Consider the following 24,810-nt stretch of genomic DNA (forward strand, 5'->3'; position numbering starts at 1 on the left):
ATTTGCTACCCGGTTACAACTCAGTGCCAAGAAATAAAAGACAGCACACTGTAAGTGATTAATTATATTTATGAATCTTAACTAAAGAGTTAGTAAAGAAAAGAAAGAAAAAAACCCAAAAGAACCCATTATAATTTAACAGTCAAATGCGCACAAGTTGGAGCTCATCTCTTCCAAAAGTCATATTCATCGATCCTCAGTAGACCCCGGCACCTGGCTCTATCGAATCATGGTTCCCCACCAGGTTGAATCCTAGGACCGGTTCTCTCCACCTCTCCTGCCAAACAAAGGACCCAGCTCACATTTCAAAGCACCCATTATCTCTAATCATAACCCAAACACTGCTTCTACAAAAAGACCATTACGTTAGCAGTAAAACCTTTCCCAGGGTGTTACACACTATAAAATGCCTTGGGATTCTCCTTGACCCTGATCACTGAGGATATTTCATGGCCCCTTTATGCATTTCTAATCACCTGTTTTGAGCATTTTCCTGCTACCTTTATATCCCTAAAGGGCCCGGTTTGATTTAGCTTCCAAAGCCTTATGAATGCTTCCTTTTAGTTCCTGACTAAATTTAGGACCTCTCAAGGCATCCAAGATACCTTACCTACCATCCTTGTCCTTACTCCTGACAGGAACATGCTGATCCTGAACTCCGATTAGCCGGTCTTTAAACAACTCGTACATCAGACGTGGACTTGTACCATAGCAACTGTTCTGAATCAACACCCCTCAATTCTTCTCTTATCCTGTCGTAGTTTGCCCTCTCCCAACTTCGCACCTTCCTGCAAGGTCTAATTTTATCCTCACCGATAATTAACTTAAAGAGTTTTGGTCACTATTCCCAAAATGTTCATCCACTCTCAGGTCTGTCACCTGGCCCAGGTCCAGTATGTTTGCTCCTCCAGTTGGACCGTCCACCTCTCTTGCACTGAAGAAATCCCACCTTCTTATGTTAAGGAAGTTCCAATGAACACTGGGGAAGTTGAAGTCACCCACTATGACAAATGTGTTGTTTCTTGACCTTTCCATGATCTGTTTACATAGCTGTTTCCCCACCTCTCAATGGCTGTTAATAGCTTATTGGTAAGCTCCACCCAAATTGCCTCCGGTATTTCCTCTCTGAGTACTGCTATGACATTCTTGTCAATAGTCCAACCCCTCCACCTCTTCTAACCCCTCTCTGTCACTCTCGAGGAACAAAACCAAGGAAGATTGAGCTGCCAGTCCTGTCCCTCATGCACCTAGGTCTCTAAAGGCAAGAACATTGGAATTCCATGTACTTGAAGGGAACGGAGGAGAGAGACCCTCATACCTTCAGCATGGCTTGCTGATCCTCACTGTACTCCACCTGTGCAGCCGACAGGTTCAGGATCGCCCTCTCCACCGTGTCCTTATCGGAGTTATAAATGTAAACATACGGCCTCCTCACAACCACAAAGCGCTTCACCCAGCCGTTAGTCTGGGGCTCTAGGAAATGCAGGGTCCCTTTCTTCGACACAATAGGACTGGAAGATATCAAGAAAGTCAGAGAACGCTATGTGTAAAAACTCACCGTGTGGCAATATAAATTTCCAACACAATTGCTTCCTCCTTGTACTTAACTCAAATCAACCAGCGGGGTCTTGGCCCAGCGTCATGGGGCATTCAGAGTCAAGGCTGGTGAGGCCGACTGGCTTTGTTAGATGACTTGTTGGAAGCAGAGAGAGGAGCAAGAAATTACATACAAGAGGACTGTAATCTCAGGCTCCTCCTGTGACCCTACTGCTAGTTACTTATTCACCAGCTTTAGGAAAAGCCCATAGTCAAATCACTTGTCAGTTCAGGAAGCTGCACAGACTTCTGTTGAGAATGCATTGGAGAACTGCATTCATTTCACCTCACCAAGGAAACACTGTCTATTGAATGCAGTTGGAGAAAGAGGGTGAGGCATAAAAAGTAGAAGCAGGAAAAGGCTGTCCAGCCCTCAGTGCCAGCTCGGCGATTCAGTACAATCAGGGGAGATGCTCTGTCTCCATTCCCTCTTCCTGCTCATTTTCTATAAAGGGGCTAAATGGATTAAATTATAATCTTTGTCTTCCCTCTCCCTTTCCAGTCCTGATGAAGGCTCTTTTCTGAAAACATCAACTGTTTATTTATTTCCATAGCTGCTGCCTGACCTACTGGGTACCTCTAGCATTTTGTGTGTTTTTCTCTGCAGAATCTCTTGTGTTTTAAAACATAAATACAGGTTGTATAAGGTAGGCTTGTACATTCTAATTATATAAATTTAAAATGAAATTTCTAAATGAAATATCTAATTTGAATAAATAGTTGCCTCTACAGAAATGGAGTCCAAAACAACGATGCATAATCATAACATATAGAAATAAAATTGGAAAAACTTGTTTAAAGTTAAGTGAATATCTAAAATTCTCCTGCAGAAATATGCTGATACTTCAAGGGTGTGGAATTGAAATTTCCTGCAATGTAAGAGTTTTCCAAACACATGAAAACCTGCAGATGCTGGCGATCCAAAGCAGCACACAAAATGCTGGAGGAACTCAGCAGGCCAGCCAGCATCTATGGAAAAGAGTAAACAGTCAACGTTTCGGGTCGAGACCCTTCATCAGGACTGGATGCACGTAACCACGGGTGAAGAGAATAGTATAGGAAGGGGAGTTTTGTCATTATGGTGGAAGATTAATGCTCTGAAAGTTAATGCTTTTTATGTGTAAATGTAGAAATGGTCACATTAAAGCCATACCTCACTCGAATCTCCTGGATATCAGCCACAAACATGCGAGGGCCTCCTTTCTCGTCCTTGCCCTGCACAGGAGATTTCTTGGGTATTCCATCTTGTACTGCATCAGGATCTGGACTAATCGCTCTGGATTGGTTTTCAGGGGTCCTGGTATAGAGATTATAACGTTTTAAAGCGATATGTCATCATTAAGCATAGACCAGTTACTCTAGAGATTAGTTAAGATGCTACCTATGTTTTCTCATTTTGTATTTGTTACTTCCCTTTTCTTCCTACCTCAAATAGCTATCAATCCTGCGGCCATGAACTGGAAAACGTCTACATGCTGTCCCAGATAAGCTTTCCATTCATAAAAATATACACTGAAATTTTCAATATAGTTGGATCTCATTCATATGTAGGTTTCAATTTTATAGACATCCAAAAGTCAATTTTGTTCATAAGTCAGGAAATACACAAAAATCACTAGATATGACTACTTTCAAAATATCATATACTATTATATTAATTACTCCACAGTATTGTAATGAATTACTTCAAAAGCTCGTTAAACTGATAGGAAAGATCCATTAGTAAAAGTGAAGAGAGACTGGAAACTAGTTTTGCCATTATTAATAAACTTCTTGGGCTTCCAGCTGGGTACGACAATTATAACTGACGTTTCAATGATAAACTCTGCCCTCCTGGAAGAAGATGGCAGAGTTTGTCATTGAAGCGTCAGTTATAATTGATACCCATACCTGGCTGGAAGCCCAAGAGAAATTTACTCAGTCATATACTTCAGAGAAGCACTAGATCTGTGGTTAAGCACTATATCTGTTCACCCTGTGGTTAAGAAGGCATACGGTGCATTGGCCATCATCAATCGTGCGAATGAGTTTAAGAGCCGATAGGTAATGTTGTAGCTATATAGGACCCTGGTCAGACCCACAGGAAGGATGTGGAAACCACAGAAAGGGTACAGAGGAGATTTACAAGGATGTTGCCTGGATTGGGGAGCATGCCTTACAAGAATAGGTTGAGTGAACTCAGCCTTTTCTCCTTCGAGCGACGGAGGATGAGAGGTGACCTGACAGAGGTGTATAAGATGATGAGAGGCACTGATCGTGTGGATAGTCAGAGGCTTTTTCCCAGGGCTAAAATGGCTAGCACAAGAGGGCACAGTTTTAAGGTGCTTGGAAGTAGGTACAGAGCAGATGTCAGGGGTAAGTTTTTTCTGCAGGGAGTGGTGAGTGTGTGGAATAGGCTGCCGGTGGTGGAGGTGGAAACAATAAGGTCTTTTAAGATACTCCTGGATAAGTTCAAGGAGCTTAGAAAAATAGAGGGCTATGGGTAACCCTGGGTAATTTCTAAGGTAGGGAATGTTTGGCATAGCTTTGTGGGCCAAAGGGCCTGTATCGTGCTGTAGGTTTTCTATGTTTCATCTTTCTTTTTGTTTGGCCATTCATAGGAATTTGTATGTTTGTACATTGTAATGTTATGGGTGTTCGCTCACCTGTAGGTGTGTCCATTAGTTGGGATTTGTAACCTGGGACTGACCTGCATATTGTTTATTACTTCCAAAACTTTGGTCATATTACATTGAAGTCTACACCCACGTGTAGGCCGAGACTAAAAGCCGCAGCACTAGTGGTGAGGACTCGGAAGGCGTGGTCAAGGCAGGTGAAGGAGTGCTTACGGGACTGTTTTGAGTCAGTGGACTGGACAATATTCAGGGCTTCATCTTTGAGTCTGAATAAATACGCCACTTTTGTCACCAACTTCATCAACATCTGCATGGATGAGCATGTGCCTTTGGGAACATATCGGCCATACCCACATCAAAAGCCGTGGATAAACCAAAAGGTTCGCAGTCTGCTGAGGGCTAGATCTATGGCATTCCAGACCAGTGATCCAGAGCTATACAGGAAGTCCAGGTATGACCTACAGAAGGCTTTCTTAAAAACAAAAGAACAACTCTGATTGGGGATAGACATCAGCTCTGTCGGGGTTTACAGGCTATTTCTTCCTACAAAGTGATACCTAACATCATGAATAGTGGAGATGCGTCACTCCCAGGTGAGCTCAATGCCTTTTATTCACACTTTGAATGGGACAATAAAACTGCATCTATGCAAATTCCCCCCCCCCCCCCGCAGAATCCAGTGACCCTATGATTTCTGTCTCAGAGGCTGATGTCAGAAAATCCTTCAAGAGGGTGAAGCATCACAGGCATCAGGCCCTGATGGTGTACCTGGTAGGGCACTGAAAACTTGTGCCAACCAACTGGCAGCAGTGTTCAAGGACATCTTCAGTCTCTCACTGCTGCAGTCGGAGGTTCCCACCTCCTTCAAGAGGGTAGCAATCATAGCAGTGCCCAAGAAGAGCAAAGCGAGCTGCCTTAATGACTATCAGTGAGTGGTACTCACATCGACTGTGATGAAGTGCTTTGAGAGACTGGTCAAGGATAGAATCAACTCCTGCCCGTGCATGGACCTGGACCTGGACCCACTGCAATTTGCCTATCACTACAATATGTCTACAGCAGGTGCAATCTCACTGGCTCTCCCCAGCCTTGGATCACCTGGACAATAGTAATACTTACATCAGGCTGCTGTTTATTGACTACAGCTCAGCATTCAACACAATCATACCCTCTGTTCTAATCACAAAGCTCCAAAACCTGGGCTTCTGTACCTCCCTTTGCAACTGGATCATTGACATCTTCACTGGGAGACCATAGTCCGTGCATATCAGAAATAACATCTCCTCCTCGCTGACAATCAACACTAGCACACGTCAAGGATGTGCACTTCGCCCACTGCTTTACTCTCTCCACACCCACGTCTGTGTGGCTCGGCACAATCAAACTACATCTGTAAATTTGCCGACTATACAACTACTGTTGATAGAATTTCAGATGGTGACAAAAAGGCGTACAGGAGTGAGAAAGATCAGCTGGTTGAGTGGTTGCACTCAACATCCCTAAGACCAGGGAATTGATTGTGGACTTCAGGAAGGCTAAGACAAGGGAACACAGACCAGTTTGCATCGAGGAATCTGTGGAAAGGGTGAGCTGTTTCAAGTTGCTGGGTGTTAACATCTCTGAGGATCTATCCTGGGCCCAGCAATGTTCTACAGATGTATTGTGGAGAACATTCTAACTGATTGCATCACCGTTTGGTATGGAGGGGCCACTGTGCAGGATCAGAAAAAGCTGCAGAAAGTTGCAAACTTAGTCAGTTTCATCATGGGCACTCGCCCCAGCACCAAGGGTATCTTCTAAAGATGAGGCCTCAAAAAGGCAGCGTCCATCATTAAGGATCCCCATGACCTCTTCTCATTGCAACCATCAGGAAGGAGGTGGAGGAGCCTGAAGACACACACTCAACATTTCAGGAACAGCTTCTTCCCCTCTCCCACCAGATTTATGAATGGCCAATGAACCTCTTTTTGCACTAATCATTTTAGTTTTTTAATATATACTTATTGTAATTTATAGTTTTTATACTGTTGCCGCATAACACATTTCACAACATATGCCAATGATATTAAATCTGTTCCTGATTCTGAAGTTATTGCTTTACTAACCAAAAAATCTGTCTTAAGATAGGGTCTCCTTCTGATGACAGTCCAAGATCCTCACATACCCACAAATAATGAGGCCAAACAGTGGATTCAGAATTGCAAATGTAATCCAGTAAAGCCTCTTATACCAACATACCACAGAACATCCCATCTACCCCATACTCAGTGCTGTAAATTCACTTATCTTTCACTGTAACGTCTGCAGATATATCAAATATTATTTACTGTTATATTCTTATTGATATCAAGTGTACTACATGATATATCTTGTTCTCACTTTACTTGACTTGTTACAGCACTATCTCATAAACTCTATCACCCTTGCTGTTGCACTCAAGTTAGCAACACTTTTATAACCTGTGCTTTAGTGTTCCGAAGCTCCTCACTTTAACGTACTAAAGTACAGTATCGATTCTTACGATCCTTCAGATACCCCATGTCCCTTCATGTACCATTTCCTTGTAATCTCCTCATATTTTAGCTCAATGTTCTTTACTATACCTTATACTCTAACTACAACAAACTCTTATAAACTGTTCAACTCTCTGAACTAACAAATCATAGTGCATTCTATATTTCTCAGAGACAGTCAAAATATGGTGTCTGCCAAGGATCCAAACCAGTACTGATCTTCTAAGAGGTGCTCCTCACCCATTATTCACAGGTTTCCTGTAGCTGACAGACATCATCTAGAAAACAGATAAAACGCAAAAGTAATACATGGATTCTAACCTCAGCTCTGAGATAAACTGCCCTTCCAGTAAAGAAGGACAGGTGGAAGATGGAGGCAGCGTGGTATTGCTCAGTGCAGAGAATGATGTGTCCCTCGTCAATGTAACAGACATCTCAGAGAGCTGAAAAACAGAAGCATCCAATAAAGTTTAGCATCAATGTATTATTTCAACCATCCTATGTAAATAGTATGCCACACGTTGATGTTCGTTTCTCTGCTCTTTACAAAGACTCATCCTGGACTCGGTGACTATAGCTGCTATCCAACACTGAGAGAGTAACAAGACAACTGGTGTGTGGAACAAAAGACCATGGATAATGTTTTTTAGATGATTATATTGAAACTATCTTCACAAAAATTATTGAGTGTGCTGAAGTTGAAACTTTTAAATATGATAAAAACAGGGAGATAATATTAAAGGGTTTAGCATTTTTAAGTTTGCTAAAATGCCCAGCTTGAAGACAGCATAGGTTCTGGCAATTATTCTCCAACCCTTTCTGCCTGGAGATGTGCTGATGGGGAGCTGGGGGATTATCAACATGGTACATTTGCTTCCGAAGGGAAGAAAGAGTTGACCAACCACTGGCTAGTCAACTTGACACCAGTGGTGGGACAGTTCAAATAATTCCAAAGGACAGAGAAAATCATTATTTATAAAGAACAGACCAATCAAAAATTGTCTCTATGGATTAAATAAAGGGTCATTTTTGGATGACAGTTAATAGCTCTGTGGAAGGATGGTTTACGATTGTCTTATCTTTCATACTGCCTGATCTGGGAAAACTAATTGACATACTGATCAGTAAATTAAAAGCTCATGGAATCAAAGGTAAGGTAGGAGACTGGGTCCAAGTCTGGTTGAATGGTAATGGTGGGCATGTGCTTTAGTGACTGGAAAGTTGTTCATGGTGGTATTTTTGAAAAGCTCGGTAATAGGTCCTTTGCTTCTAATGGTATATATCACTGAACAGTATGCTGCTCCCTCTATGAATTAATTATGTACTAATTACTGCCCAAAAAGGGATCCCAGTGAACTCACAAAATAAACTTCATACATCCATTAGAGATATGAGTGAAATAAAACATTAAGATATATTTAAACAAATTTGAGTGGAATATAAATACATACATTTGATTTATGTCAAAATGATTTACAGCTGAACCCGGCCTTTACTGAGTCAACACAGAGAGAAAACTTGGTCTGAAGTTTCTGTGCCATTTACCCTGATGGATCATTTGACCTCTATTGTCAAGGAGATGCATTCAACCAACAATCCAGTCTCATACTACTTGTAACATGGTGGCAATGATGTATTACTTGCGTTTTATTTGATGCTCATTAATTTCCCTGCTAAACTCAAAGCAGTTTAGTGATAAATGGCCATCTCATGCAGACCAGCCTTGCTCTCTTTTACACATACACACTCTCTCTCTCTCTCTCTCTCTCTCTCACACACACACACACACTCACTCACTCACTCCATCAAGGCTTGAGTTAATTTGACAATACACCAACTCTTCAGATACCTTGCTCTCACTGGCACTGATACAGACGTGGCTATACTCCCGGTTGAATGTGTGGGACAAGAGTCGGAGGCACTGTAAGGCAGAAAACACCCATTAGTTTGTTGTTAGAATTCCTTTCAGTAAACCACACTAATTGCACATTGTACCTTTTCTCTATCAATGGTCCCGTCTGGAATCCCATCCCTTTCAAAAGCTCTTAGATGCTGTATACCTCACTTCTATCAACCATCCTGTTCGGCAGTCCTCCTTTTTAAGGAGTTATAGAGTCTTTCAGCACAGAACCAGACCTACCTAACTATACTAATCTCCTTTGTCAGCTCCTGGTCTATGGGCTTCAATGACTTGGCAATTCAAATGCTCATCTTGATCCTCTTAAATGTTGTGGGAGTATCTGCTTCCATCATCCTCCCAGACAGTGTGTTCCAGATTCTCTGGGCAAAATAATTTTTCCTCTAATTCCTCCTAACCCTCTCACTCCTCATAGTAAACCGATGCCCTCCGGTTTCAGATCTCTTATAATCAAACCTATCTATGCGTCATAATTTTGATTACTGTCTCGTACACGACCCCCCAGCCTTCTCTGCTTCAAGGAAAACATTCTCCAGCCTAACCAGTCTGAACTGTTTCATCCCAGGCAACATTTTAGTGAATCCCATTTGTGTCTTCCCATTGTACAGCAATCAGAATCATGCATAGCACTCTAGCTGTAACATGAGCTCTTATATTTTATACCTGGGTAAGTAAATGCTAACATCCTGTATGACTTCAATACCAACTTCTCTATCTGTGCTGCCAGAATTGAACAATTCCTCTCTACTATACTTCCAAGGATACACATTTCTGGACAATTCTGGATTAAGCGTTGTGTAATGAAGCAGATTTACTTAACGCAAAGGAGGCAGAGATTATACTATGATTGAATTCAGCCTGCGGTTTGAGAGGAAGATAAAATCAGATGTATCAGTATTTCAGTGGAGTAAAGGGAAATACAGAGGCATGAGAGAGGAGCTGGCCACAGTTGATTGGAAGGGATACTAGCAGGGATGATAGCAAAAAAGTAATAAGACCATAAGACCCTAAGACTTAGGAGCAGAATTAGGCCATCTGGACCATCGAGAGTCTGCTCCACCATTCAATCATGGCTGATCCTTTTTTTTCCTCTTCCTCAACCCCAGTTCCTAGGCTTCTCCTCGTAACCTTTGATGCCATGTCCAATCAAGAACCTATCAATCTCTGCCTTAAATACACCAAACGAGCTGGCCTCCACAGCTGCCTGTGGCAACAAATTCCACAAATTCACCACCCTTTGGCTAAAGAAATTACTCTGCATCTCTTTTTGAATGGACACCCCTCTATTCTGAGGCTGTGCCCTCTTGTCCTAGACTCTTCCACCATGGGATACATCCTTATCACATTTACTCTGTCTAGGCCCTTCAACATTCGAAAGGTTTCAATGAGATCCTCCCTCATTCTTCTGAATTCCAGTGAGTACAGACCCAGAGCCACCATTCGCTCCTCATATGATAACCCTTTCATTCCTGGAATTATCCTTCTGAATCTCTTCTGGACCCTCTCCAATGCCAGCAATGCCTTTTCTAAGATGAGGGGCTCAAAACTGTTCATAATACTCAAGGTGAGGCCTCACCAGTGCTTTATAAAGCCTCAGCATCACATCCTGGCTCGTGTACTCTAGACCTCTTGAAATGAGTGCTAACATTGCATTTGCCTTCCTCACCACAAACTCAACCTACAAGTTAACCTTTAGGGTGTTCTGCTCAAGGACTCCCAAGTCCTTTTGCATCTCAGATTCATTGATTTTCTCCCCATTTAGAAAATAGTCCACACATTTATTTCTACTACCCATTCTCCTAATCTGTCAAAGTCCCTTTGCATCCTACCTGTTTCTTCAACACTACATGACCCTCCACCAATCTTCGTATCATCTGCAAACTTGGCAACAAAGCCATCTATTCCATCATCTAAATCATTTATATACAGCATAAAGAGAAGCCATCCCAACACTGATTCCTGCAGAACACCACTAGTCACTGGCAGCCAACCAGAAAAGGATCCTTTTATTTCCACTCGCTGCCCCCTACCAATTGGGCAATACTCTAACCATGTTAGTAACTTTTCTGTAATACCATGGGCTCTTAAGTTGGTAAGCAGCTTCATATGTGGCATCTTGTTAAAGACTTTCTGAAAGTCCAAATATACAACATCTGCTGCATCCCCTTTATCTATCCTACTCGTAATCTCCTCAAAGAATTCCAACAAGTCTGTCGGGCAGGATTTTCCCTGAAGGAAACCATGCTGACTTTGTACTATCTGGAGTTTCAGGGTACAATTCAGAAGCACAGGATAGATACAGCCCACTGATGAAGAAGTATTCTAAAGGGAAGATGAGGCAACCGTGGCTGACAAGGGAAGTCAAAGACAGCATAAAAGCAAAAGGGAGGGCATGTAATATAGCAAAAAATAATGGGAAGTTAGAGGATTGGGAAGATTTTAAAAACCAACAGAAGAGAAATAAAAAGTCATAAGGAGAGAAAAGACAAAATATGAAGGTAAGCTTGCCAATAATATAAGAGGATACCAGAAGTGTTTTTAGACATATAAAGAGTAAAGGAGAGGTGAACGTGGATATTGGAGCACTGGAAAACAATGCTGGGGAGGTAGTAATAGGGGAGAAAGAGATGTTGGGCAAACTTAAAGAGTATTTTGCATCAATCATCACTATGGAAGACACTAGAAGTATGCCAGAAATTCAAGAGTGTCAGGGGGCAAAAGTCAGTGTAACTGCAATTATTAAGGAGAAGGTGCTGGGAAAGCTGAAAGGTCTGAAGATAGATAACTCACCTGGACCTGACAGACTACCTCTCAGGGTTCTGAAACAGGTCTGTAACAGTTCTGGAGAACTAAAGTCCATGATGGGTGTGGGGTTTAAATGGGAGTTGCAAAGGAATGGGAACCAGTGCACCAGAACAAGAAGTGTAGTGGTTGTGGAGATAGATGTTGTTAAACCTACATACAAAGCCAGGAATCAAAAGGTTGAGCATGGTGGGACTCATGTTCTGAGCTGTGTACATTTCAATGCAACAAGAATTGTAGGATGAGCTTAGGGGATGGATCAGTACGTGGAATTATGACACTGTAGCCATTTGTGAGACTTGGTTGCAGGAGGGGCAGCACTGACAATTCAGTGCTCTGGGGTTCTGTTTTTTTCAGGCACAACAGAGTGGGAAGGATTCAAGAGAGACGGGTGACATTATTAGTCAGGGAAAATATCATGGCAGTGCTCAGTCAGGACAGACTTGAGCGCTTGTTTAGTGAGGCTTTATGGGTAAAATGGAGGAATAAAAATGGTATGACTTTATTATAGACCACCCAACAGTCTGCAGGATTTAGAGAAGCAACTTTGTAGAGAAATTGTAGACTACTGCAAGATACATAAGGTTGTGATAGTAAGTGAGTTTAACTTTCCACATATTGAATGGGACTCCCTCATTGTAAAAGAGCTGGGTGGGAAAGAGTTTGTCAAATGACTTCAGGAAAATTTTCTTAATCAGCATAGAAGTCCCAACTAGAAAGAAGTGTGATAACAGATCTCCTATTAGAGAATGAGACAGGGCACATGATAGAAGTTTGCATAGGTGAACACTTTGCATCTAGTGATCATAATGCCATTAGTTATGGGAAAGAGAGGTCTGGTCCTCGGGTTGAGATTCTAGTTTGGAGAAAGGCCAATGCTTATTGTAACAGAACGAATCTGGCAAGTGTGGATTGGAATAGGTGGTTCTTTGGCAAAGTTGTTCTTAGTAAGTGGGAGCGCAGAATTTGTATAGTCCTGTCAGAATAAAAGGAAAGAATAAATGGTTTAGGTGTAAGTCAGTCTGGTTTCCTTGAAGGGAAAATCTTGCCTGACAAATCTGTTGGAATTCTTTGAGAAAGTAACAGGCAGGACAGATCAAAGAGAGTTAGTGGATGTTGTTTACTTGGATTTTCAGAGGCCTTTGACAAAGTACACACATGAAGCTCCTTAACAAGTTAAGAGCTCATTGTATTACTGTGGTGAACTACATGTACCTGTCTGGACACGCTCCCCCCCTGCTGACTGCTCCTGTGGTTCCTCCCACGGACCCCGGTATAAAGGCGATTGGGGACACCGCCCCGGCCTCAGTCTCCAGGATGCAGTGTGGTGGTCAATTGCTGCTTGTTCTTTCTTCCAGCCAATAAAAGCCTATATCTCACCTCACGTCTCGGAGAGTTATTGATGGTGCATCAATTACATGAAAGATCCTTGCATAGATTGAAGACTGGCAGGAGATAAAGACTGAGAATAAAGGGGGCCTTCACTATTTGGCTGCCGGTGACTGGTGATGTTTTGCAGGGGCCACTTCTTTATATGTTATATGTCAATGATTTGGATGATGGAATTGATGGCTTTATGGCCAGGTTTGTGGATGATATGAAGATGGGTGAGGGACAGGTTGTGTTGAAGAAGCAGGGAGTCTGTAGAAGGACTTAGACCAATTAGGAGAATGGGCAAAGAAGTGGAAGATGGAATATAGTGTAGGGAAGTGTATGGTCATGCACTTTGATAGGAACATAGATGTAGGCTGTTTTCTAAAGGGAACGAGAATTCAAAAATCAGAGGTGCAAATGGTCTTGGGAGTCCTCGTGCAGGATTCCCTAAAGGTTAACTTGCAGGTTGAATCAGCGGTAAGGAAGGCACAAGCAATATTAGCATCCATTTCAAGAGGATTAGAATATAAAAGCAAGGATGTGATCTTTTTTGGTCTTATTTTCCATTCCATGAATAAATACACCAAGACTTGTCCCCTGACCTCAAAAGGCAATAAGTCTTTGCTTGAATTCTTACCTTAGCTGCTAATTCTTTCTGGCGCTCGGTGGTGGTATAGCTGGAGGGTGGAATGTCATTGCTTCCTGTTGAGTGCAAGCTATATGATGAGATGCTCTGGGATTCACTAAGGTCTTCACTGGTGTATGACGATACAGATTCACAGCCAGACCTCAACATGGTCTCCAACTTCTCACGCAATAGCAGATAGTGTCTCGTCTTTTCCACCTGTGAACCAAATAAAAGGCAAGGATTTTATTTCATTTAGAGATACAGTGTGACAATAGGTCTTTCTGGCCCAATAAGCCCTTGTGTGGCTCAACTGCACCCATGTGACCAATTAACCTACTTTGGAATATGGGCGGAAATCGAAGGACCTGAAGGAAACCCATACAATCAGGGGAGAATGTACAAACTCCTTACAGTCCAAAACACAAAGCATATTCGCAACTGTTTTTGAAATTTGTTTAATTTGGCTACAATAGTGGAATCGCCTTGAAGAAGTAAGTCTGACAGTTCCTTCTTTGAGGGACATTTATGAGATTTGTAGAACACCCTATCCTACCATGTACAAAACACAATCTCCTGGAGGGACTCTGCAGGTTGAGCAGCATTTCTGAGGGAAAAGGAATCTACCTGAGGCATTAAGAATTCTATTTCCCTCACATATGCTGCTTGACCTGCTGAGTTCCTCCAGCAGGTTGTTTGCTGTTCCAGATTCCTATACCCACGATCTCCTGTCTTTATCCTACCAGGGTCCTAACCCGCCACAAAGTTCTTCTGAGTGATACCAGAAGTTCCTAAACTCACTGCCAAATGTGTGTAGAATTTCTTCAATTCAGGATCGTTCCAAACTAAAATAAGGGCGATTGTGTCTGGTTTGGGTACCATCAATTGTATTCAGTAATTTGCTTGGCTTTGAGAAGTTTCCTTAGTTTAAGCTTTAACATTCAAACTCAGTTGCTTCTTACTGAATGTAAAGTTCCCCAGAATCATTGCAATTGTTTTAAAACAGAATAGCAATGATGCATGAAATAAGCAATTATTTATTTAATACTGGTAATTTGTTGGAGATTTAATTGCAGAACTAAGTTCAGCACAAAGAGTAGGTACTTTAACCAAAATTAAAAGGCCACCATCTGTGACTAACTCAATTATAAATGACTATATTTATAATTATAAATGAAGTACCAACTGATAGGATTACTTCCAAAAGGGTGGGTATTTTAATAACATTCTTGAAGTCCCATAAAGTGAACAGAACCCCACAACAGGGTAATTCAATCTTGGCATTTACTGTTTTATGAAATGGGCTATACTGTACTGTGATCTTAAACTCAATTAGTGCAGAACAACTTGAAACAAGTGCACGCATTAAGATTATATTTCCACAGGATGCAGACTTCACTGACTCTAGTGCGGCTACTCCTTGTCTCCCTCATCAAATGGAAGTCATAAAGCCACTTGCTCTCCAGACACACATTTGAAGATGGGACACTTCTGGTGAGATATCAGAGCCTCAGTTGCAAGCTTATCATCAGCTGGTCCGAGGGGAGAAAAAGGAAGGAATATGATCACTGAGGTTTGTGTAAAATTCTTGAAAAGTTCAAAATTTTGTCCCATCATCCAAGATTCCCTTGACAATTGTGGAATTTCTTAACCTCCTGTAATAGGCTGAGTTTCTCCAATTCCCACTGGTGGTCCAGAATGAGGCTATCACTTCGAGGTCGCCATCCAGCTAGATTCTCTTCGCCACGGACGTAAGCAACTGAAGTGTCGAGGACCCGCCTGCGTCTTCGCTGCATGCCTGCAAATAATAAATTATGTTAAGTGTGATGCAAAGTGCTGTTAGAATCAGTTTGTTAAACAGAGATCTATGAACGTTTTTGCTCTCCAGAACATAATGTCAGTTCCAACCATAGGAAGGCAGGGAGTCCTACTAACCATACATGCCAAGATTCAGCCCTCGACTGTAACTGAAAACAATTTGGTGAGGTTCCTAAGTTTCTGACTTTACTCCAATGCATTGATTTCAGTTTGTAATATGGCCTGTTGATTTGTTTCCATGAGGGTCTGCACCCAGCAATATTCTGAGACTTTGTTGTATTAAATATGTTATTTAAAAACTTTTATTATTGTGGAAAAAATCATCAAGATCCATTGGGAAATATGAAGAGTGGAGTTAGTAATCAAGAAAATATAAGATTGTTGCTCTCAAACCAGAAATATTTAGCCATTAACATTGAGTTACAGAGTTATACAACATAGAAATGAGCTCTTCAACCCTAATTTTCAATACCTTTCCCATTTTAAGTACCTGCTTAAGGTGTACTTAAGTGTAGTAATTGTATCTGACTCCTCTAGCATTCAGTTCCAGATAATAACAATAGTGGGGAGGGGGAGATTTATTTATTGAGATACAGTGTGGAATATATCCTCCCGTCCAGCAACACTCCCCCCCGCCAATTAATCCTAGCCTAATCAAAGGATAATTTACAATGACTAGATTAACCTACCAACTGGTAGGGCTTTGGATTGTGGGAGGAAACCCATGCGGTCACACCGTACAGGCAGCGGCGGGAATTGAACCTGGGTTGCTGGTACTGTAAAGCTTTGTGCTAACCACTACGCTACCATGTCCCCTCAGATCCATTTAAAATTTCCTCTCACTCTCTACTTATATCTGCTTATTTTTGATATCCTTTCCAAGAGAAAAGGATTCTAAACACCTACCCTATATACTATGCCCCCTGTAATTTTATGTGGCTCTATCATGTCACCCCTTTGACTACTTTGCTCCAGGTAAACAAAACCAACCTATCCAATCCTTCTTCCTAACAAAAATCCTGCTGTATCCCCTTCACCCTCTCTGCAGCATAATCACATAGAAAACTGAAAATCATGTTCAAATAAAAATTATGTATTTTTTACAATTGAAACAGGGGTGGGGGGGGGGTCACAATGACACAGACAGTAAAGCCACTGCCTCACGGTACCATATGATCTGACCTTCTGTGATCTATTCATGTGCTCCTTGTTTGTTTCATAGAAACATAGAAAACCTACAGCACAATACAGGCCCTTCGGCCCACAAAGCTGTGCCGAACATGTCCTTACCTTAGAACTACCTAAGCTTACCTATAGCCCTCTATTTTTCTAAGCTCCATGTACCTATCCAAAAGTCTCTTAAAAGACCCTATCGTATCCAACCCCACCACTGCCGGCAGTCTATTCCAAGCACTTATCACTCTGCGTAAAAAACTTACCCCGACATCTCCTCTGCACCTACTTCCAAGCACCTTAAAACTATGTGCTCTCATGTTAGCCATTTCAGCCCTGGGAAAAAGCCTCTAACTATCCACACGATCAACGCCTCTCATTATCTTATACACCTCTGGCTGCTCCGGTTTCCTCTCGTATCCAGATGAGTAGGTTATTGCAAATAGCCCCTAATGTGTAAGTGAGTGCTAGGATCTTGGGAGAATAGATGATGAAAAGATGATAATGTTCTGATGAATGGTCCTGGCCTGAAACACTGACTGTTCATTTTCTTCCAGAGATGCTGCCTGACCTGCTGAGTTCCATCTGCATTTTGTGTGTGTTGTAATAAAATATAGGGAGAATTAGACTACCACAAAATTTGGTGTATGGGTATATGGGTATTGGTGGTAGGCCTGATTTTGTGCTGTATCGTTCCATGATATAAACTGTATAAAAGGAATAAACCTTTTCAACAGGTTCTGAAAAAGAATATTTCAAAATTTCATACTCTTATTATGTAAAAATCATATACTATTTCTGTAAACTAGATTTCAATATTTCTGATTGGAAAATATTGGATTTGGGATTTTAAATTAAAAGCAGGATGTTTGCCCCTCTTGTACTTGTTATTCTCATCCCTCAAGGTTCTGCCTTTCACTGGAAGCTTCCACACTCCTCTCTGCCTTTACTACTAATGCACCTGGCCTTATCCAAAGGAAGGTTACTTTGCAGAGCTTGAAACCGACATCCAGTGCCCCATAACCATGTATCTGTTGATGAAACAGTCATATTTAATACCATGATGAGGATCCTAGGAAGATTTTACTGGCATTAGGATTTTGGGGGGGGGGGCGGTGGGTGGCAGGAGTAAATGATATTCACACTTGAGCACAGGAGGAGGTGCTCTTCAGAAAGATTTGATATATTTTTCAATTTGGGATATGGGATATAATGATGTGGGAGGCCATTCAACCCATTAGGTCCATTTGGCTGCCATTAGTCCTATCCCACTCTCCTTATTTCACTTGCAACTTAAAAATGCTAACCAAAGAGCCTTGTGATTCTTTTTGACCACAAACCTACACTAAAGGGTATTTTGTAGATACCCTCTGACAATACATTTTGGATGCGAGAAGAGCAACCTGTCCGATGATGGATAGAATGTGTAAACTCAACATAGAGGGCAAAGGGAGTCAACACTGAACCTGTGAAGCAGAATCTCCAGCTACTGATGGTTCATTACTGGGAAGTAGATTCATTGCTATCTAGTCTGTAGATGCTGGCATTTTAGCATTTAAGTCCATGTCTACCAATCTGAACTATATTCTGTTTGAGATAGTTAGCGAGTGGAATCTCTGTCCTTTTCTTTAAAGTGGTGGCCCATTCACATTTGAAAACCTAGAGTGTCAGGCATTGAAGCAGTCCTGGGGATAGCTACTGATTCAACAATCCGCAGCCTACAGTGCAACCTTGCAATTTGGTACTCCCATTATACTCATGGGGCACTCTGAGCTCGAGTGACTCCTGGCTGCTGTGTTTCTGAGTGAACGTTCACTGCTCTGACATGTCTCGTTGCAGGAACAGTGGCAGTGTGTGCGGTCTGAATCAATGGTCTGGCGACTCAATGCTTGATACTTCTCCCCTTCTGGAAGTTCAGTCACAAGTGGTCAATCTCTGGCATACAACTGGAACAAAAAGACGTTAAACCTGACAAACTTCTCAAAATAAACTCATACTGGTTGGTTTGACTAGTTAAACAGTGACCAGACTTACCTGGGCTCACAGCGTCTGCCACCCGGCACAGGCTTAGTTCATACACACCGGTCACTCGGTTACTATAGAATAAAAACAAAAGAACATGGATTCTTCCATAAACTTGACTGATTCCAAAACCTTGCACAACATAATCTTACACACCACAGGTAAAGCTCCATGGTATTCTCACCCACACAGGATCTAGGCTGGACAGCAAATTCAAAGAAGGAAGAAAAATCATCTGGTAGACTTGTCAATGAAGAGAAGATGAGCTTTCATCTTTGACACAAAAGACTGCAGATGATGGAATCTGGTGCATTTGCTGAGGGAAATGAACAGTTGACATTTTCATCTGGACAGGTCTCCAGATGAAGGGTCTCAACCTGAAATGTGCACTCCATTTCCTGCTCTGGATGCTGCCTGACCCACTGACATCCCCCAGCAGTTTGTTTAGCTTTCATTGTACCTTCTCTTCTGATCTGAGATGACCTTTTCTTAAACTGGTCTGACAATCAGAAGGTAAAGCCTTTTTTTTAAATCTAGGAAAATGGTATTAACATCCCAAGCAGAATTCCACCTATTAACCTCTGGTTATTTCTCCTTTCTCCAAAAGAAGGTCTATTATTTTACTTCATCTATTGCTGGTAAATTATTGAAAAACTTAATGATTCTCTGAGTGTAAAGATAACTACAAGTATTTTTCATGTTTATTTCTCTCTAACTGTCTTAAATTAGATATAATACCTCATCCCCAATTCATTCCTACAGCAACCACACATCGCCCAGAAATGTTTTGTTGTTCAATCCATCTTTCCCCATCTTCTCTGCAACTTAGAACTTGTTTTCTTTGCCAATTTCTGACAATATATAACCAACCTGAAATGTTAACTGTTCCTCTTTCCACTGATGCTGCCTGACCTGCCAAGTGTTTCCAGCATTTCTTTCTTCATTTCAGATTTCCAACATCTGCAGTTCTATGATTTTTATTAGCCACAGATTTCTCTCACACAACACAGAAACACACCCTTCAACCCAATAAAGCTATGCCAGCTATCAAGTATATTTCTATGCATATGGATAATGTGGAAGCAGGTTCACAGGTTTGATGAGTGAGATAGAAAACACTGGCTTCAAATAAGCATATTAATCACTTATTTACAAAGAGTAAAAGATTTGACCAAACTTTTTAAGCCCTCCCCGCACCCCCCCCCCCACAGTTACACAAACTACAAAACTAAATATTTAACAAACAGAATTTTAGCTAAGAGTATGCATCTGGAGCAACTTTTTTGTTTTTTGAAGCATGCCCTGCTTAGGGGCAAAGAAAAGAGAACAGGCCTCTGCAGGTGCTCTTCTTATACCTGAGGTGTTTGAAACTAGACACTTCACAAGGCAACTGATGGGAAAGAGCTGCTACAGATTACAAACGAGCCAAACAATGACCGACACGGTGGAAGCAGTTTTCGACTGGCAAATAAACACCCCTACACAACAATGTCCCATTTATTAGCAACTGGTCCACAGCCTACTATGTATTGAAGATTAAAGTGCTCATCCAGATTCCTCTTGAATATTCCGAGAGTATCTGCCTCCACCACCGTCTCAAGAAATGTGTACAGATTGCAATCATCCTCTGCATGCAAATAACTCTTCCTCAAATTCCTTTAAACCTCTTTCTCCACATCTAAACATGTGCCCTCCAGCCTTAAACAGTTCTTCCATGGTGAAAATTATTTTATTTTCTACTCCATCTGTGCCTCTATTAATGCTCACAATTTTATACAGTTCTATCAGGTCCTCCCTTCGCCTACTTTGCTCCAAGTAAAACAACCAAAGCTTTTAAGTCTCTTTTCTTTATGGTATCCTTGGCAGTATCGTGGTGAATCTCCTCTGCACCCTCTCCAGCGCTGTGATCAGAGTCAGGCCATTTACTTTCAGTTTGAGTTACACTCTACTCTGCCACTGACTGTGGCTAACACTTTAAATAATGCTGCAGTGTAATTAACATCATTCTTTTTCTCTGTAAGTGAGCAATCCCAGTCTTATGAAGATCAACTCAGTAGGACATCCCATTAGAAACAAATGTTTGAGTATTACATTGCTGTTCAAGTTTTGTGAATATTGTGGACACCAGTAAAATCACCGATAAAGCACAAAGTTCTTCCACCAAGACAAATTCTTAATCACAACTGGTGATAATTTCCAGTATAATGTGTGCTAAGTCACATGCTAATGTGAAACTCATTTTTGCAAATCTCTTTTTTTGGGTGTTAGCATACAAATTTATACCCCGATCTGGTGAAAAGATGGGTTCCAATCTTCATACTTAGCTTATTGGTAATTGATAACTAGTTTATTATTGTCACACGTACTGAGATAAAGTTTGGGCAGATCATTCTGTCCACAAGTACACTGAGGTAGTGCTAAGCTGAAGCCAACTGGGAAAACAGAATATCACGTTACAGTTACAGAGCAAGTAGACAAATAAAATGTGTGAGCCATGATAAGGTAGATCTAAAGATTAAGAGTTTCCTTCTACGATGTAGAATGGGATTGTGAATGAAGCAAACTGAACTTTAGAACCCGATGATCTATCCAACCAATCCAGAGCCTACTTTATCTCAGCCTATTTCTCCCCTGCTATAACCTCAGTAATGCAATCAATTTGAGCTTTAATTCCCTGCACACTGACCACCACAGCTCTCTCTCTTCATATGTGTGTACTACACCATGATATACATTTCATGAGGGAAGACGAGCACCTGAGACCAACTGGAGGCTGTTGGCAGCAGACAAATACCTACCTTTCTGAAGGCTTGAGGGTTCCACTGCCAAAGAGGTTACGGATGGAGCGGGAGGCTGGTAGCCTGGCGTCACGGGTGTAGAAAACCATGCAGAAGTCTTTGGTGATGACAGTGGGCTGTGTGCAGTTCTCCATCTACAATTTTAAAAAGGGTTTATATAAACTGCATTGTCCAGGAAAGCAATTCAATTGATCACCTACACACAGCCAAAACAGAAAAATGCTTGAAAAGCTACAAAGGAGAGGTTGCAGGATGACTGGTAAAAGGAATTAAGAAATGTTACTTCCTCTCATTTCAGTCTCTTCCTACATCCGTGACACTTCACATGCTCTCCCTCACTTCAATAATTTTGTTTCCCAGCCCAGATCATCTTATTTTCACTGTGGATGTTCATTTCCTATAAACTTCCTCTCCCGATCAAGAAGGTCTTAAGGTTCACTGCTTCTTTCCTGACAACAGACCTAATCAGTTTCCATCCACCACTGTCCTCTTGTCTGGCAGAACTGGTCCTCACCCTCGACGATTTCTCATTTGGCTCCTCCCACTTTCTACAACAAAAGCTGTAGCCATGGGCACCCACATGGTCCCTGGCCACACATGCCCTTTCAATGGCTACATGGAACAGTCCATGTCCCAAGCCTATCCTCATAATGCTTTTCCTCTGCTACAATGACCCAAATTTGCCTCCGACTTCCACTGCTAGCATTTTTATGTGTTGCTGAAGACCTGCAGAATCTCGTGTTTTAAAAAATCTTACATTCGGGCAACAATGAAACATGTGAAATGTTGCTGAATCTGTGGAGGGAGTTTTATGTCCAACCTGTGCTGCATCTGATCCAGAAAGACTTTACTTGATGGAACAAATTGCATGGAGTTTTACTTGACCAAGTGGTTTTAATGAATCTGCCCTGGAACTAATCGCAAATGAAGGGATTTTGAAAGAGTTTTAGTTTCTGTTTGGGCCGATGTTGCTTTCTCTGAAAGTATTTGATGAAACTGTACAAACAGATTTTTCTCCTTTATTTAATTCACACTGTTCTTCCGAATGTTTTTTGATGAAACTGTGTAAAGATTATTATTTTAAATTTAATTCATCCCATTCTCCTTGAAATATTTATTGGTATCTGTACTGATACTTACATGGATGTACTGAGAAATGTGCATGGGAAATGTAAACTGTTTCACTTCTTACACCCACACCTTTAAAAAGAACAAAATTCACAGGAAACATTCTTTTTATTAAAGCAGGTTCCTACCTCCAAATATGCAGACAACGTCATGTATATCTTCTCTCCATATGGGGTCACTCTGTTGAGCAGCAGGGAGTTGTGCATGGAGCTGTCCCAGCCTGCTTCAAATCGGTAAAAAGTTCTGCAAAAAGGGTACTATCCAGTCAGCATATGCCACTTCCCAAACGCCACTCAGCTATTTTGTTTTTTGTTTTCTTCCACAAATAACAGGAATCAATAGGAGATATACTAGCCACGAAGGTTTATAGAAAATCTGTAAACATTTTTGGCTGTTGAATGAGTAATTTGGCATAAACCCAGTTCTACTGATTATGTCAGCTACTGATGATGTTATTTCCTTGAGAAGACTGGTAGAACAGGCAAAGGGAACATGCCTGATGGTTTGCTCTGTGTACTGTTGGCTAATTATTCACCTGCAGGTGTCATGATTATGAGTTGTGAAAGGGGAGATTGGGAGTCAGCTAAATTGGGAAACAGGGAGAGGGATAGGTGCAAATCGTACGGGGGAGAGGTTTGTAATAAATGTGAAAGACTCTAACAACTCTTGAGAGATAACTAAAGTGCAGTGTAAAGAAACTGAGCTGCTGTCCTTACTGCCTACTAAACAACACAGGCAATTACCTCTCTAATTCAGGCAATCAGGGAATGCAAAGGATAACAGCCATATAAAACTTTGGTTACAGCACGCTTGGGAGCATTGTGTGCAGTTCTGGTCACTACATTACAGGAAGGATGTGCGAGCTTTGGAAAAGAGGCTGAAGGAGTGGTAAACCTGGATTGTTTTACCTAGAGGTTGGAGGCTAATGGGAGACCTGACAGAAATATATAAAATTATGAAAGGTAGATAGCCAAGGATAAAAATATCAAATTCCAGAGGGCTTGCATTTAAGTTGAGAGGGCGAAAGTTAAAGGAGATGGACAAGGCAAGTTTTTTTTTTAAACACAAACAATAATGGGTGTCTGGAATGGACTGCCAGCAATGGTGGTACAAGAAATATAGATAGTGGCATTTAGATAGCCAGATGAATATGCAGGGAACGGAGGGATATGGATCCTGTATGGGCAGGAGAGCTTTCGTTTGATTCAGCATCATGTTCAGCTCTACGTGCTGCACTGTTCTATATCAAATCTTCAGTTACACCCAGAGGTGAGAAAAATATTGGCTCACTTCTGTAAACTCAAAAGTGTTCAGAGGGAGAATATGACCCACAGTCACAAAAATAGGAAAACCATCAGGTATTAGTGATTAGAATTATAAGGAGACAGTTCTATCAATCCCCACATCTATAAAACTGAACTCCGCTACTTGTAGAGAAAACAAGAAACAATTTGATGACATTTACAATACCAAACACCTTTTCTACAAAGTAAAATGCATGTTGCCTCTGAATTAATTTCAATGCTGGAGTTTTATAAATCGATCTTTCACTGCTCAAATTATTAGTGAAAGGCAAGGAGTGCAAGGCAACTATTGACAAGAACGTAGTATGTCAGGTGAAGACAGATAGCATTGGAAGAGCACCACACAACATCTGTGGAACACACAGCAACAGGAAGGATATGTGTAACAAGCTTGCATGAAAGACACTGAACATGGACATTAAGTGCAAAGACCAAAAAGACATACAGAATGCAAGGAATTCATTATGCAGCAGAAGACAAAGACAGGGACAGCAGGACATGGGGGTGTCCATTATAGTTTTATACTGATTACAACGATTCATCTAAGTAACGTGGCGTTGTTTTCAGGTAGGGATTGAATGGGCAGGACTGGTTCATGTGTCAAGATTAAACTCTTAATCAGACAGGCTGACTGCTTCACTGGAAACTTTAATGCTGATTCCCATCGTCCAACTCAGCAGCCAGGAACCTGAATATGTATTAACTGCAAGTCTCAGTCAAGAAGACATCAATGGCTTTGGTGAGTTTAGTTATCAGGAAACATCTAGGAATTATTACTAGAAGTTAAAAAGGCACAGAGAGATGTTTAAAATGCACCATGACTGGGCTAGGGAAATTAGGTTGATGGAATGTTTGTATTAGCAACTTCAGATAAAGAGGCCTCACATGGATTCTTTTTGCCTGTGTTTTTCTCTTACAGAAGCTGAATAACCTGCAGTGCATTTACAAAATCTCTTCCTGACTAACTAAGGATTGTATTTGTAGCTCATGAGCTCTGGGTCCTCAGGGACACTGGGACATTGATGTGAGCCACTTGCTCGGTCACATTAGTCAACTCAACAACTTTAGCAATCTCACATTTATTTTGTTTTATTCTGGAAGGGAATAACTAATACATTTTTGGC

At 41.4% G+C, this 24,810-nt stretch overlaps 1 protein-coding gene across 5 annotated transcripts in view; it reads right to left on the minus strand.

Annotated features, from left to right (window-relative positions):
* The window catches only part of kif1aa (kinesin family member 1Aa), a 320,477-nt gene that overhangs the window by 18,911 nt on the left and 276,756 nt on the right, over window positions 1-24,810 (minus strand). For all 5 annotated transcript variants that reach the window (XM_059949994.1, XM_059950017.1, XM_059950003.1 and 2 more), the window contains 9 exons: window positions 22,511-22,625; window positions 21,255-21,388; window positions 18,469-18,530; window positions 15,096-15,241; window positions 13,456-13,662; window positions 8,574-8,645; window positions 7,046-7,167; window positions 2,750-2,893; window positions 1,319-1,511 (listed from right to left, as the gene is read on the minus strand). In XM_059949994.1, the coding sequence (XP_059805977.1) occupies window positions 1,319-1,511; window positions 2,750-2,893; window positions 7,046-7,167; window positions 8,574-8,645; window positions 13,456-13,662; window positions 15,096-15,241; window positions 18,469-18,530; window positions 21,255-21,388; window positions 22,511-22,625 (1,195 nt within the window). The remainder of the gene's footprint in view (window positions 1-1,318; window positions 1,512-2,749; window positions 2,894-7,045; window positions 7,168-8,573; window positions 8,646-13,455; window positions 13,663-15,095; window positions 15,242-18,468; window positions 18,531-21,254; window positions 21,389-22,510; window positions 22,626-24,810) is intronic.

The sequence above is a fragment of the Hypanus sabinus genome, chromosome 2, assembly GCF_030144855.1.
Source record: "Hypanus sabinus isolate sHypSab1 chromosome 2, sHypSab1.hap1, whole genome shotgun sequence".
In the NCBI taxonomy this organism is placed as follows: Eukaryota; Metazoa; Chordata; class Chondrichthyes; order Myliobatiformes; family Dasyatidae; genus Hypanus; species Hypanus sabinus.